A 15,265-nucleotide genomic window follows, 5' to 3' on the forward strand; every position below is an offset into this window, starting at 1 on the left:
TGGCCACAACAGTGATAATGAAATATTTAGTCCCATTATCAATTCTATCTGTTAATCCCCCAATTTTGTTTAAGTGGGAAAAAAAACGATAAACAAAAGAGTTGCTGTCATGGTATCCCCTCCGCTCTGGGCTCCAGAAGACAGCGTTGTTCAGAGCTTCTTCTCTTGCATCGTGCTCAAGTTCTTGGTTTGTTTTCCCCAGCCATTGGTTGCATTTTGGTTGCTTTCCCACATCTTCTGGTGCTATTTCCCATTTGACAGATTGAAGAATGACTGAGAAGAACCAGTTCTGGAACCACTACTTAAGGGAACAACACAAGCTTTGTTTTCACTTCACTACAATCAGTCACAGAGTAATAAAAAGTAGAACAGATGACTCAATTCATCCCTGGAGCAGTGCCTCCAAAGTTGAAAGTAGATGGCACCACTGGCGCTGTGAACTTGTACCCGCCGTGTTTCTCGATCATCTTGGATTCTGCAATCAGACAATAAGCAACAGTACTTAGCCAAATAAGCAGTAAACCAGGGTTTACTTAAGATTTACTGCTGCTCACTGTTCGTTTGTCATTTTAATAAGTTAGTGTGGAGCTCCAAGACAACTCTCATTTTGTCATGTGAAAAATAACGCTCTTGCATTTTTATTCCCTGTATTATTATCATCATCATCCACAGAACAACACAGGATGTAGGTATATAATGTTAAGGCAAGAAAATTTATTGTTAATCCAACAGGGAAAACAGAAAAATACAATGGAAAGAGGGACAAGCATGATTAAAAGATTAAGTAACCCCAACATACACTCATCTGCTTTCTTCACCCTCTGATGCTCAGCTGCTGAAGTTTTTTTTTTTGTTTTTTTTGTTGTTCGTTGATAATGAAGACGAAATGATGAGATAGAAATGAGGACCAACATGCAACAAAAGATTCCACAGGGACAGCAGGGACAGTTTGGTTCATTAAATCCAGGGACCACTGCTCTGCTCAACGAGCAGTCAGAAATCATACAGGCAGGTTGGGCTACAGTGTACACAATGTTTACTGTTGAACTGGGAGTGCACACCTATCGTCTTATATGGAGGTGCAAATCTATATTTTCATAATCATGTAGATTGGTTGTATAATGGAGTTTTTATTTCACGTAGAACTACATCAATAAACAAAACAAAACAAAAAAGCAGTAAATGGTACAAAGTAGAAAAATTGCTTTATTGTCAGCCTGAAGTGAAGCGTCAGCATTTAATTGGAAAATTGAGGAGCCGTCTTAGCTGGCGCTCACCGTGTGCTGCCCGTCTCTGGTCTGCAAGTGTGCCAATGTCCTGAAGCTGTTTGCCCTGTTCCTCGTCGAGGGCTTGTGTTAGTGCCTGGTACCATGCCGGGTCACGGGTCTGGATATCTGCATCACAGTGACGTGACATCAGTACAACAGGGACACATTTATTTGACTGAAACATTCATTTCGGATTTGCAAGACAGTGATAAAAAGTTTGTTGCCTTACTCTGTAGTATGGCTTTGAAGATCTGATACTCGTCCACCAAGTTATCTTCGTCGTCTACAGCTGTAGTGTAGCCCTCGAGTGCCGTCTCCTCAGCATCGTCCTCCTCCCAGTCTTCATCATCTCCGTCCTCCCCTGCATGCTTTGCCAGCATCTCCAGGTACTCCTGACCCTCTTCATCGATGTCGTCCTCATCACTGCCAAGTTCGGCTACTTTCAGAGTGAAGACAAGTCCTTTCAAAAACAGTTCACGTCTTGACTTGCAGCGTGACACTAAATGTAGCAGGAGTGACACTTAATACATCAAATATTTATGTCTTACCGTTGTCATCCTCATCTTCCCCGTCTTCATCGTCGTCCTCGTCCTCATTCTCATGCTCTGCTCGACAGGCGTACGCCCTCTTCAGGCCACTGAACAGTAGGATGGCTGCTGGGAGAAGCTGACCGGCCACCTGGTTGACAGCCTGAGGCCTGTGGTCGAGGTCGATGAGAGCGCAGAGTCCCAGAATGCACATCTTCCTGTCGTGGAGGCTGTGAGCAGAGCAAGGGGAACAAAACGTTAGTCGCAGTTCAGTGAACACCAGATTAAAAAATAGCAACGACTGATTAATGAAGATTTAAAGTCAGCTGTCTTTTAGGGAAAGGCACAACATATTTGTGCTGTGGTTGGGCAAGATGACATCAGTCAACACCTGACACCTGCAGCTCTAGCAAGGTTGGACAGTCATCAGTATTTTAATAATGTAATATTGTCATTACCAGCTATTACAGACAGACTGTCGTCCATCATTCCATTTTAAATGTCAGTATGTCTACTCTCACAGCAAAGTGCTCTTAAGTTGTATTTTGGTTCATTTTAAATCCAACAATACATCATACAATTTTTTTTTAAAGTTTGTCTGCACCAAAAGCTCGATCTCCTGAATTTCTTCCTCCCTCCTCTGCCTCTGGAGTGCGTGACTCTAATTACACACTAAAAACCAATTCTGCTGCACGCGTATTAAGACATTAAATGGAAAATTCATCAGCATTTTTGTCTCCGATGGTCAATAGTTCATCTTTAGCTGGAACATGCATTAATAAAAACTTGAGTCTTACCCAAGGAAGCAATCGACATCTTTCAGCCACTGGCTTATGAAGTGGTTAGTGATTGGCTCAGTGTTGTTGGGAAAGCGAAGATTCTCCAAAGTGTTGAGGAGAAGAGGGGGGCTGTAGTAAAGTGCAGCGATGGCCACCTGCAGGCACATAGTCCTCAGCTCACTCGTCTTCACCTCCCGCGTCAAACGCTCCAATGCAGCAGCCACGAACAAGGGCACAACCTGCAACAGCAGCAGGGTGAGATAGCACACATCTCATCAGGATGACAAACATGATTTTTAAAAAAAAATACTACACAACTGCAGGCCTTCGTGCATCCTGTACATGTTTGAATAGTCACTGCGAGGTAGGAGTTACCGCTTTATCTGAGTGGCTCACTTCTGTTAAATGGAAAATAGGATTAACTTCATTCACCACTGACCTGATCAATGCCACGGCCTTTGCACTGCAGAATGATCACCTCTAAGAGCTTAGCTGCATGGCACTCTGGATCCTCACCTGGATCACCTGTCAGGACCTGTGTAAAGTAACAGGCCATGGTAAACCTCCTAAAGAGCACTCCACAAATAATTCAGCCTGAATACATAGACACTCTTGCAACATGTTTCGTCATGCTCGCTGTTACCTTCTTGCACATGCTATAGATAATCTCTAGGTATTTGGTGTCAGATAGGAGGGTGTCTGTGTCGACTGTGACATAGTTGTGAAGGAGAGGCATCATATCTGAAACAGAAACAGTTGTTATTCCCACTTGTTCCTCTTTCAATGTCTAAACTCAGGAAACTGGCTGATTTAAGAGTACAGGCCTGGATTTCATTGAAAAGTCTACACCCCTCACTGAAGCATCCCAACATCAGCGTGAAGAGTTTTCCTTTCATGCTCGTACCTGTGAAGTAATCAAATCCATCCTGCTGGAAGACTTCATACACAAGTGGAAGAAGCTGCCACATCTGTGGTGACACCTGCTGGCAGGTCAGACTGTGAGCCAAGGACAGGATCTCCTCATAGAATTCTGGGAAGCAAGTGAAAGACAAGAGAGTCACTCTAGGTAAATCTGGTCTGTAAATAATCAGTAGGTCAGACAGAAACAGTGTTAGTGCAACATGCAGGTGGAATGTGGAAGATCAGGAAGAGGCGGTCGTACTTACCCAGTACGTGTTGTTGCAGCACAGTGCCAATCACCTGCAGACAGATGCCCTCCAGCTGCTGGGTGATCTGAAACAGCAGCAGGGTTAAAGGTAATGAGGATTTCATCAATATATAATAAAGCTGTCAAATCCAAAGTGTGTAGTTTAATCTTAACAGCATGTTCCTGACACTTCGACTGTCAGGGAGAATCATTCAATATTTTCTGGTTCCTTTAGTCCTTCATGATATTATACCAACTATCTTCAGGCTGTGGACTGTTGCTCGGGCAAAACAAGACATTTTATGCTGCACCTTCATCTTTAGGAAACACTGGTTGACATTTTTCATTACTTTCTGACATTTAAAAGATCAAACAGCTGATTGATTATTCAAGAAAATAATCACCAGATTTATGGATTATGAAAATCATGATTTCTGCAGCCCTTCTTTTAATTGTGTAAAACAGATTATGCAGGGATATTTAAATGTAAATCATAATTTCAGAAGGGATTTTTTTTTTTTTTTAAACTGCAGAATGATTCTGTAATTACTCACCTGACAACAGGATTAAAGATCAGTGTAAAATATGGACAGTGTCAAACTAGAAGCAAAGAGTACAAGCAATTCATCATCCAGTTGAAATTCACACTTCAAATAAAAGTACTTCCACTTCTGAGCAGCTAAGCGACGTACATTAAAATTAAAAAAAAAATCTTTAAAAAAAAAATAAAAATATTTTTTTAAAGACTGAAACCTAAACTACTGAACCATTACGCAATCAAAAATCCAAAAGGCTTGGTCAAATCTAATAGCTTCTTGGCTTCAGGCAGCAGTAGTCCTATGTTTCAGCAGACATGGTGGCAGCATGCCCCGGCACTATTTCTAGCGTCTGCCTCAGCCTGACTCATTTTGAACATGGCGAGTACAGAGCGTGTTCCCAGGAGTTGGTGGGTGGCTCAAGTGTGTTGGCAGGAAGGCTGCAGCAGACCAGAGCTGCTTCTACAGAGGAAGTGGCTCCGAGATGAGTGATCAGCCAGGAGACTGTGTCTGTGCGTGTGTGCAGCGCACTTAATAGCTATGCTGCTTACCTCTTTGTGGTCCTCCACCACACTTAGCAAGGTGTCAATGGTGTTGAGGATGCCCATTGCCGTCACAGCCTTGTCATCCCCTCCCTCCTCGTCAGGCCCCGTCTGAATCACCTGATTGAACGTCATCGCCTGTCAAAGAGCGAAGACATGGTTGTGTTTCTATTAGTTTCCAAATATCTTAACGGTCATTGTCGGGCTGGAGATCTGATAGATTTCCCCTATCAGGACTCCTACACAATATGAAAAGGAAAAGTTACCAAGCAAATTTGACTGGATGTTTCTCTTAAAAGTAACAGAGGGTTCAAACATACAAGCATTTGGGAACTATTCACGTAGGAAAAAAAAAAAAAAAAAAGGACAACTTTGATGTTGGATAATAGTTGATGATGCCAGCAAATTTGATGAAGCAATCACAATCCTGGTACCTTAAAGTGGATTTGCAGTTGTCTTTTTGTCAGGCACATCACAGTTTTGGATAAAAATCTGCCCAGTAATACTTTTATTTATTTTGCCTGCTTTCTATTAGAATAAAGTCAGTTTGGAAATAACACAGATCATCTTCAAATAGTTATTGTCCTCTTGGAAATCACAGTTCTCCTCATTCATAGCAACCTTAGGGAGAGAGCTTATTTGGCCAATCTGATGGTATCATATCAAAATCATGACACCAACAGATAGCCTTCACACGGATTGCACTCACCAAGTGCTGTGTCATCTCCACTGCAATTGGAGTGACCTCCTCGCTATATTCACAGATCATCTTCTGGATGACATTGGTGAGGTCATCATTCTCTGTCTCTCTGACAATGTGCAGGAGTGCCTGCATCACTGGCCGGATGAAGGGGGTGATGTATTCTTTGGCTAAACAACAAAATACAAAACTTTAGACATGACTATTAAATTACACTATTGAATAAACAAAAGACCCAGACAATTACTGTATGTGGTGCAGTCAGCAAACCATGAGCTGCATGACTTTACTTGCACACCTTTCTCCTGGTTGCTGATGAGAACCTGCAGGGCAATAGCAGCCTCTACCTTTACTGGCATCTCATTGTCATTGATTAGACAGAGGCGGGTCAGCTCAAGAGCTGTCTGCAGGTTCTGGTCACTTTTGAACTTCACCTCACAGAAGTAATGCAGGACCCAGCAAGCCTATATGAAAACAAGAGGGGTTGAGAGAATGAGACAGGACAGATTAAAAAGGTCCTAAACTAAAGATACATGCCAACATTGTAAGTCACTTCATTCAGTGCTGTTATCACAGAAGTCTGAGGTCTGCTGGTTGGGTGATTATCACTCACTCTGGCTCTCATGTAGCCCAGTTCACTGCGGAACAGGGGGAAGACATGATTCTGCAGCATGAACTCCATCTGGTCCTTGTATACCTTTTTCTGTGTAAAGACATAAAGGAAAAACTGTGAAGACCATCAAACACAATTTACACAACACTTTTCCTGTATGTGCAGTTTGTACTTTACCAAAAATTCATGAATGACTAGTTTGGAACTTACTAGAAAAAAGGCTGTTCAAACTGAGTTTAGGTAAATGGCTAATTTCAACTCTACAGTTTTGGCAATATTTGGACCACAGCTATGAAATATTAAAATGGACTTCAACTAAACAATTCCAATCTAAAACCAAGTAGGCACAGTAGTTTTCATCATCTCCAATAATAGATATCTAAATCACTTCCTGCAAAATCATCTCGTGTTAAAAACGGGGGCTGTCAGAGCAGTAGTGCAAATAAAGCCGCTGGGAGCAGCTTACCTTCAGCAGGATTTCAGCCAAAGAACCGATCATGTGCAGAGCACCATCCTTTTTCCTGGGGTCCGAGCTGGGATCAGTGAGAATCTGGTAACAGAAGCCCATGGTCTTTTGCAGCACCTAAACAAAGAATGAACAACACACTGTATTATTCTTTAGTGAGAACTATATTTGAATTATGGGACAGAGACAACATCTGTTTCTTGCACACAATTGTGGAAAATTCCCAAGAACCTAATGTCAACTCACCTCTTTCCTCTTGTTGCAGGCAGTGAAGAGGAGCGTTTGAGCTGCTGTTGTTGGGGAGATGAAGTCCTCGAACACGTCTAAGGGACATGGCACAAATTGAAGGGACAGTTAGTCATTACACATGCACTCGATTCATTTTAGAGTCCAGGCAAAAACTTTGTCTGCTTACCAAACTTCATGCGGATGTACTCATATGGATCCTCCTGCCACAGTTCCTCATCGCTATCTGTGTAACACATGAGGGGGAACACCACATCCTGAATGATGCCCTGAAAAGCAAAGGTTACAATTAGGAAAGGTTAACACAGTAGACATCAGGAACTCGACGCGAGAGCTGTTGTTGTCGCGGAACAGGTTCTACACGCTTTCCAATTATTCCAAATACTAAGCTCCCACTGCAGACTGTTAAATCTATAAACAAAAACACTATTTGGTTTATTATTTTGTTAGCCAAACAGCATCCTCTCCATGAGGTGGTAACATGATAAAATAGGAGACAGTATTGCTTATTTTAGCTGCAGATGAACTAGGACTGATTAGCAGCCTGCACTTAAATCTTCTGCCAGTGACCAGTCCATCAAAACAAAAAGGGTTTCACAATTTTGTTGATGCACAGTTAAACATCTGTCATATACAGAACTGTGAAATGTTTACTGGCCATTCAAACATGTTGTATGTTTACCTGGATGTGTGGTTTGAGGTTTTTCCACGTCAGAGCGTGTGCTATGCCCTGGTTGATGTAGTTGAGTGTCTGTTGGAGTACTCTGGGAGCCACGTATTGCTTTTCCTTGTACTGGTATAAGACTTTCAGCAGCACCTAGGAGACAAAGGCACAAAAAAACTCAATTTATTTGTGATGTTCTCTCAAAACAAAGTACACTTTGGTCTGACTGGAGGGCCACTGTAAATACTTTTTGTCTTTTAAACGTCTTACCTGCTGTGCAGGAACTGCATATTCTTTTAGGAAAAGTTCAGCAAACTCTGCGTACTCTTTGGTTGTGTTGCCTGGACTTCCATACCTGCAAACAGGATTTAATATAGTGAATGATCATTTTAAACATGTTTGTACGATTTATTCAGCGAGTCAAAAGATGTTTTACGGGACTTTTACCTCTCAAACAGCCGAGCCAAGATGTGAAGGGCCCACTTCTTACACTTCCACCACGGCAGCTCAGGCCGCTCATCTTCATCTATCTGCATCGTCTCCTGCACAAACAAAAGCATTGTTAGGACAGTCTGCTTGTGGAGAAGTAAAATGTGCACACCTTGTAAATCTTTTTTTTAAAGTTTTGCCATTATAAAAGCGATACAAATGAATTTTGTCTTCTTACCGGAGGTACATCTCTGTCCACTACTGTCTTCAGGATCTCCATCCACTCTGTCAGGTTCTGTCTGTTGATGAGCTCCAGAGGGAGGTTGTACTGTGGGGACAGACAAGACAGTCAGGTTTTCTCTAAAAACTGAAATCCTACTACAACGACAGCACATATTTCTATTATGTTCATGTTTTCTATATATTTAAGAATAAACATTGATTTCAATGAAAAACATGTATTTTAATACTGCTTGTTCTTTTTTTAACACGGGTCACTCAGAGCTTTAGGAGTTGTGACATCACCTGGAAGAGGGCATAGAGGATTTTGAAGATCTGTTTCTGTATGAGGACAGAGTCACTGGAGTGGTCAGGCAGCAGCTGGATGAAGCGTTCTTTCAGCATGGGCATGAAGATGTGCATGGCAGCCACAAGAGGTTGACGCTCTTCTGGTTTCTTGTATCTGTTTCAGACAAAGTTTACATCAGCACCACGAACACAATGTTTACCTCCCACTTCATGTTTTATACGAAAATATAAAGTATTGAAGATTGAAAACTGGAACTTACTCATAGTTTTTGACAAGCTGGTAAAGACAGAGCAAGATGCCCAGCCATCCTGCACTGTTGTCTGACTGCAGGTAGAAGCCAATCTTGTCCACGATGGTCGTCCACTTGCCGGGGTAGTCATGCTTGATCATGTGGTGGATACATGTTGTCAGCTGAACCCTGTCAAGTTTAAAAGGGCAGTTTTAGAACAAGGAGATTCAAAAAGTGACAACACATTAAGTGGAGTGGACATGAGGGATTGGAAGGAAACATGGATGGATGAAAAAAAAAAAAAAAAAAAAAAAAAAAAAAAAAATCCCCTGTGGTCCTATCGCTCCGATCAGCCAGCAGGGTTTGCGTTACCTGATGCGCTCGGGGGAGTGGATGATGGCCTCCACTATGTTGTCTCGAATGAACTGCCTGTCCTCATCCGGGATGTTATTAACAGGCGTCTCTGTGCCTGAACCGTCTCCATCACTCCAGTGCTGGGTTATCATGTTCTTAAGGTAAATCACACCTACACAGAGAGAGAATACAAAAGGTCAGCCATTTAAAGCTCTTTCAGAGCACATCCCAAACTTCAAAGACCCAAAAACCTGATGGATAAATGTGTCCTAAAAATATTAGTATTATATTATGTTTCCCCACATTAACATAGTGGTTCAGTTACTTACCAAAGTAACTGAACCACTATGTATGGGTTAAAAAAAAATAAATTAAAAAAAACCCCACCATTATGCAAGTCCCAAACTTGCACCCATCACACTGACTGCATTTACATCTTTATAGCTGTGTACAGCACAGCAGTGTGAATTTAGAGCCACCTAAAGCCTAAGCTACAGAAATAAATTCTTCCATCTGTAGTTCAGTAGTTTTGAATGTGGCACCAGGGTGTCAGCTCGGTTCATATCGACAGTGTGGGGCCCCACTGAGTTCAGTGGCTCGCTGGGAGAGGCATCTGAGGCAGCGGAGGAGTGAGGGCTGGGAGGCAGACGTCAGACTGCTGACACAAATGTCTACACTGCTGGCGAGGCAATCATAATCCAGCCTATCAATGCTGACGGAGCATTAACCCCCACTCCCCTCCACCTATGACCACCAAACCACACAGCATTGCAAAGCCACCAAGTCCGTCATATAAATGAGATTCATGGACATGAGGGAAATTACATCTCGAAAATGTGTAGATTAATGAAACTACTGCAAGCTTAAATATATGACCAAAAATGGCAACTAAAATAACATGAAGCCATTCTCTAACATCACAGCCTTCTTCTTCATAAAAGTTGAAATAGTCCGAAATTCAATATTAGAAATAATATGAACAAGGCCAAAGGGGTACAACTATGATGACTCAAAACTATCATTTCACATCACAGAAATTCTCAATTTCCCCTTGAAGCATTGAGCTGAGAAGGATTCAGTGTGCTTTATATGTTGAGCTTTTTAGTTGCTAACACACAAACACATTTGAGGTGAATGAAATTTCATTTGTGGTACTAAAAATAAATAAGATTTAAAAACAAATATCACATCTAAAAACTCAAGAACAATATTATTTTAACATGCTTTGAGCACCACATATGAAATCTTATTTACCTGTGTTGTCTTAATTTGGTAGCAGGAACCTCAAGAACACAGCATCATACTGCCAACTCTGATTCAAATACAACTCAAACCCACATTCAATCGTGCTTTCCAGGGACGTGAGGGGCTGTGAAACAACTACTATAATTTGATCAATCTAGTCACACAAAATGATGCAAGAACTGTCAATCACAAAGTGATCACAAAAGAAGCTGTGTATTTTTCCATAAAAAAGAAAAAAAACTAAACAAAACATGACAAGTGTTTTTATGTTGGACTGCCTCCCAGCTTCAAACCAGACAGCCTCTAAACAAATAACAATCTGGCCAGCCTAAGTGATTGACTAAGTGCCAGCATATAAATTTAGACGTATGTACGTTTGTAATCTACTTTTCTAATCTAATTTGAAATTATTCCAAGATCTTCAGTGCAGTCTGGAGGAGCTTTGCCTCTATTCTGCTCTCAACACTGTCAGACATTTCTTTTCTACAGCTGGAAAAGTAATTTATTGCACCAAAGCCCATCTCTATAGCAGCTCAATTTGCTAGTAGAGCTGTGAATACTTGAGAGGTGGACACACAATGATTCAGATACTGTCTGTGTACTTTCTGTAACAACTTTGGTCAAGACTTTAACTCTGAAAACAGATTCCCCCCCCCCCCTCGATTAAGACCTTCCTCACTGAGCTGCATTTGACTGAAGCAAAACAAGCTATATTTAACCAACTCCACGTGTACACTGCACTTGAGCGTGGCACTTTAGCCTCACAAAAACACAAGTGTGAATCACGTATCGCAGCTAAATTATCCTTTTTTAAAACCATTATGTAAGTGACCTGTTTAACTTGGGATCATGGAGAACCTCTCGTCGATTTCTCATCTAATGCAATCCAACAAATTTAGTCAGATGCAGGATAAAGTGGTAAAGTCATAAAGTCACACAGTAGCAGGGTTTTTCAGTAACCGTGTGTGGTTCCAGTTTATACAAGAGGATAAAAGCATTGACTGCATGTCATAACATTGTGTTAAAATAACACTTCTTAACGAGAAACAAAAGTGTTGAAAATTGTATTTCCTGAGGAACTGTTATTTTTCTACTGCCCAGAAAGACTGAAATAAATAGCTATCAAAGTGAAAAACAGATTTACATATGCAGAGCAACTGCAGAACCATTCTTTACATGTCAAAGTTTAGACTCACCTGCTTGCCTGACAGGCAAATCCAGCTGATCGGTCATGGTGACACGCAGCAGGGTGGACACAAAGTTTACCTGGGTGTGACCCTGTAAATCACAATAGAAAAGCTGAATGTAAACTGTTCATAAAAACACATAACATTTGGAATCTCCTATTTTTGTATATCATAAATTGTAAATTATATATGGTATTTTGTGTGCAATAGGTTTTGTGCCATTTTTTTTTTTTGTATTTGTTTCATAAAAAACTATTTTGAGCTTTCACAGCAAACTTGGGTCTATTTTTTGGACAAGGTAAGTTGAGTACACATTAAGTTTGGCATTAACATGCTTTAAGTCATACTGGCACATCAACAGTGTTGCTAGGCAACTGACAAGGACAGACAATTACTTGTCGGTTCACAAATATTAATGAGCAATTTGGAGCATTTTTACATAATGTACAATAAACTGTGTTATTTTCCAACATCAGCATTTGTCACAAGTCAAAACCCGAGTTATGAAAAAAATGTCCAAATCTGTAAATATCATGAGTCTTCCATTAAAAACTAGTTTCATAACAAACCGATGCTCACAATAACCAGCTGCGACCCAAAATATGATTAAGTGGTCAAGTAACTAAGGTTGAATTCTGGGTAATTCCCTCCACCAGAAAAAAAAAAAGGAGCATTTGGCTGGTCCCGGTGAACTTGTAAACCTGATAAATAAGGAGGTATCAGATATCTGCATGGGTCAGACTCAAATATGCTGCCATTTACAGATATCAAACTTGTGAGAAGTGCTCCACATCAAACAGCATTTTCTGTATATCAGTATATGCTTTCATCCAACATATCAATATATGTTCAAAACATGCATTATATTACATTTTCATCAGGCCTTATTCAATGTTTATCTAGCAAATTTCCATGAGTCAGTTTATGACTAAGGAAGGAACTGTATTTAGAAACTACAGATTTACTCCATCCTCCTCCAGAAGACATGATTTCTTTTGTTCAATACAGAACTCAAATAAGTCCAGCCAGCTGTGTCAGAATACTCTCCAAGACCATTCAAGTCAATGCATATGTGGGTGTGAACAAAAAAAAAACAAAAAAAAAGCTCCTACTGCCAAGAACAAAACAGATGAAGTTCTTCTTGACTGGAGCATTACAAACTGAATGTTTCTGCCGTGGCTGAATGAATATCACCTGAATATCAGACAGAAATAGGCCTGTGATTGTGGTAAATGTCAGTGACTTACATTAACACGGGCACAAAGGACAGTGGAGCTTTTATCACAGCGTTGTGATCTAACTGTTCAGCGTAACTTCATCAAACACAAACTGGCTTCTAAACCATTTTAAAGACGTCATTCCTGCATATAATCTACATAACAAATGCAGCTCAGTGAGCTCCAAATGTATCCTGGATAAATCATCTGAAGCTATGATTTAAAGGCTCCGGGTTGTTAAAAGGAGGAGAGAGAGCCGTGTATCCTATCCAACTAGGAAACGCACAACTATTTCCTCGGACCTGCACATCAGACTGGCCTCAAATAAATCAAGACTTCATGGTCTTCAAGTTACAGTGAAAGTTAAACGCAATCACAGTCATGTAATTAATGTATCTCAGTCTTGTATACCCGTTAATTCGATTTGATAAACATAATTACAGATACACGCACAATTTAAAAGGCCCGAAGTGAAACTGATACGTGACGTACAAACACAACTTTTTTTTTTTTAAACTACACAGCCCGGCTGCTGCTAACTTTAGCTTACACGAAACTGCTAGCCGACAACTCTTTTATTTTAATGTACGTGTTAAAAAAAACAAAAACAAAACAAAACTAGATTTACAGACACCGGTAAGATATCAAGTAAAGGTGAGACAACCGGCAGTAAAAGGCTGGATAACGTAAATCCCGCTGCGGTGTTAAACATTGTGCTCAGTTCAGGGCTTGTCACAGTGACACGTGAGCAGCTATGTAGCGCAGCTCAAGCCAACAAGTAAGCTAAGTCGGCTAGCTGACGTTAGCCGCGCAGCTTGACATCAATATCCAGCTGTTAAATACCCCAACTAGCACCGTGCCCCACGTCCACCCAGGTTCACCCGAGGTTTAAAACCCGCCGCCGGTGTTAGTCTGATGTCGTGTCAGCGCCGAAATGACTCCTACTCTCAGCTAGGGAAGAACGTGCTAGCTCGTTTAGCATTTTTAGCGACACAGCTGGCTCGAGATGAAGCTAACGTTGACGTTGGTTTTTTTTTTTTTTTTTTTTTTTTTCCTGGTTTTTTTTTTAATGGCACGAGAGAGAAAGAGAGAAAGATGACGGGATTCACCTTTATAAGAGTAACGGCCGAAACAACTGCGACAAGGGACGAGGGCGGTAAGACGCGGAGTACGGAGCCGAGCGGAATAATCCACCGAGTGGATTTGTCGAGGTAAAAAAAAAAAAGCCAAGCGGAGTCCGGTTGGCGTGATCGCACCGTCTCGGTGTTGTGAACGGCCGAGGCCCGGTGCCCGGACCGCGCCACAACTGCCATCACCGTTAACGGCTAATCTCAAACGTTTTTTACCTCGTTCAGCTGTCGCTCCGCGGCCTCCCGCAGGTTGGGGTCCATCGTCCCCCGAAGGGCCTCGACCAAAGACTCGGGATCCATCGCGAAAAACTCTGTTTGCGGCTCGGATTTTAATATTTCAAAAAAAAAAGGGGGTCTTTCAGTTCCCAGTCACTGCGCACATGGACGCACGGCTCTCCGGTTACCCGGCGCGAAAGGAAGCAGTGGACGAAGTACCCGGATAGATCAGCGCCAAATTTGTGCAGCACGAACTTCCGCGCGGCGATGGGAGTTGTAGTTTCCGGCGCAATCTGCGCGTGTACATGTGATTCACTGAGATAGTGAAGGTGACCCACCTACTGGTTGTCTTCATTACAACAACCAAAACAACAACAAAAAAATCCGTTATTTTGGATGATTTCATTTCTTGGTATTCTTCTAATAACAAAAGGACTTTTTTTTTTTTTTTTTTTAAGTTTTAAAGACTTTCCGTTGTATAGCCTGTGATACAGTTCAATTATCGTTTCATCATAATCCAAAATATATACTGTGATCCTTCCACAAACTACTGTAATCTGACCTTCAACTACATCAGAACATGTTACAGATAATAACTATCGCCTGCGGACTTCTGTTGACCATTATACATGTCGTGCAAATTGTTGAATAGAGGGTAATAATACAGTAAGTGTTTTAGCACCATTAAGGACAAAACAATGGATATCAGCAGTGGTGGAAGAAGTATTGAGATCATTTACTTATGGGTAAAACTACTACAAATACATCAACATGAATAATGAATATACTGCATTACAAGGCATTCACAGCTAAAATGTAGTTAAAATATTAAAGTACTGGTTTGGTCCCTCTGACTGGTATATCATTATATAAATGACATCAAGATTAATAGTGAATCATTAGTGTGTGAGCAGCATGTTACTGTTGTAGCTGCTGCAGGTGGAGCTAGTGTGAACTACTAAATATCCAGTTTTATAAACAGGCACAGAAGATAAATCTGAGGCTTCGTCAGATGATTACTGGTAGAGGAAAGAAGAACAACATTCGTACATTAACATGAAAGAAACATTCTCTTCAATATAATTCAATAATACTAAACACCACTACTCCAACATTTTATTAGACTGCGGGTCCAGATAGAAAAAAAAATCGCATAAAACAAAATGATTAGTATCCCATTAAGAGACAGCTGGGTCTCCGTAGCTGTGATTGGTGGTGTACAATAGTTACTAAAGGGTACG

At 41.1% G+C, this 15,265-nt stretch overlaps 1 protein-coding gene across 2 annotated transcripts; it reads right to left on the reverse strand.

The window, feature by feature from the left end:
- Positions 1-302: 302 nt before the first annotated feature.
- ipo7 (importin 7) lies at positions 303-14,240 on the reverse strand. 2 transcript variants are annotated; one of them, XM_069173528.1, is made up of 25 exons: positions 14,025-14,240; positions 11,471-11,552; positions 9,048-9,201; positions 8,706-8,864; positions 8,443-8,599; positions 8,156-8,245; positions 7,936-8,030; positions 7,759-7,843; positions 7,507-7,641; positions 6,994-7,093; positions 6,825-6,901; positions 6,579-6,695; positions 6,113-6,202; positions 5,798-5,963; positions 5,509-5,669; positions 4,809-4,937; positions 3,741-3,807; positions 3,479-3,604; positions 3,218-3,315; positions 3,014-3,109; positions 2,593-2,813; positions 1,817-2,025; positions 1,498-1,704; positions 1,278-1,394; positions 303-475 (listed from the first exon to the last, which is right to left on the reverse strand). In XM_069173528.1, exons 1-25 carry the CDS (start codon positions 14,106-14,108, stop codon positions 378-380), a joined length of 3,120 nt encoding a protein of 1,039 aa, XP_069029629.1. In that variant the 5' UTR covers positions 14,109-14,240; the 3' UTR covers positions 303-377. The 2 variants fall into 2 exon arrangements, with proteins under 2 accessions (XP_069029629.1, XP_069029628.1); XM_069173527.1 differs by having other exon boundaries at positions 1,498-1,707; positions 14,025-14,239.
- Positions 14,241-15,265: the final 1,025 nt, after the last annotated feature.

This window comes from Embiotoca jacksoni, unplaced genomic scaffold (assembly GCF_022577435.1).
Source record: "Embiotoca jacksoni isolate LCO1_2020_lvr unplaced genomic scaffold, fEmbJac1.0.p SCAF_6, whole genome shotgun sequence".
Lineage (NCBI taxonomy): Eukaryota > Metazoa > Chordata > Actinopteri > Embiotocidae > Embiotoca > Embiotoca jacksoni.

Excerpts from the sequence above, each read along its gene's own strand:
- ipo7 (XM_069173527.1), bottom strand. The coding sequence starts at position 14,108 with ATGGATCCCGAGTCTTTGGTCGAGGCCCTTCGGGGGACGATGGACCCC. Across the intron at positions 5,670-5,797 it reads CATCAGCAACCAGGAGAAAG|CCAAAGAATACATCACCCCC; the intron begins GTGTGCAAGTAA and ends TTTGTTGTTTAG. Across the intron at positions 1,708-1,816 it reads GGAAGATGAGGATGACAACG|TAGCCGAACTTGGCAGTGAT; the intron begins GTAAGACATAAA and ends TCACTCTGAAAG.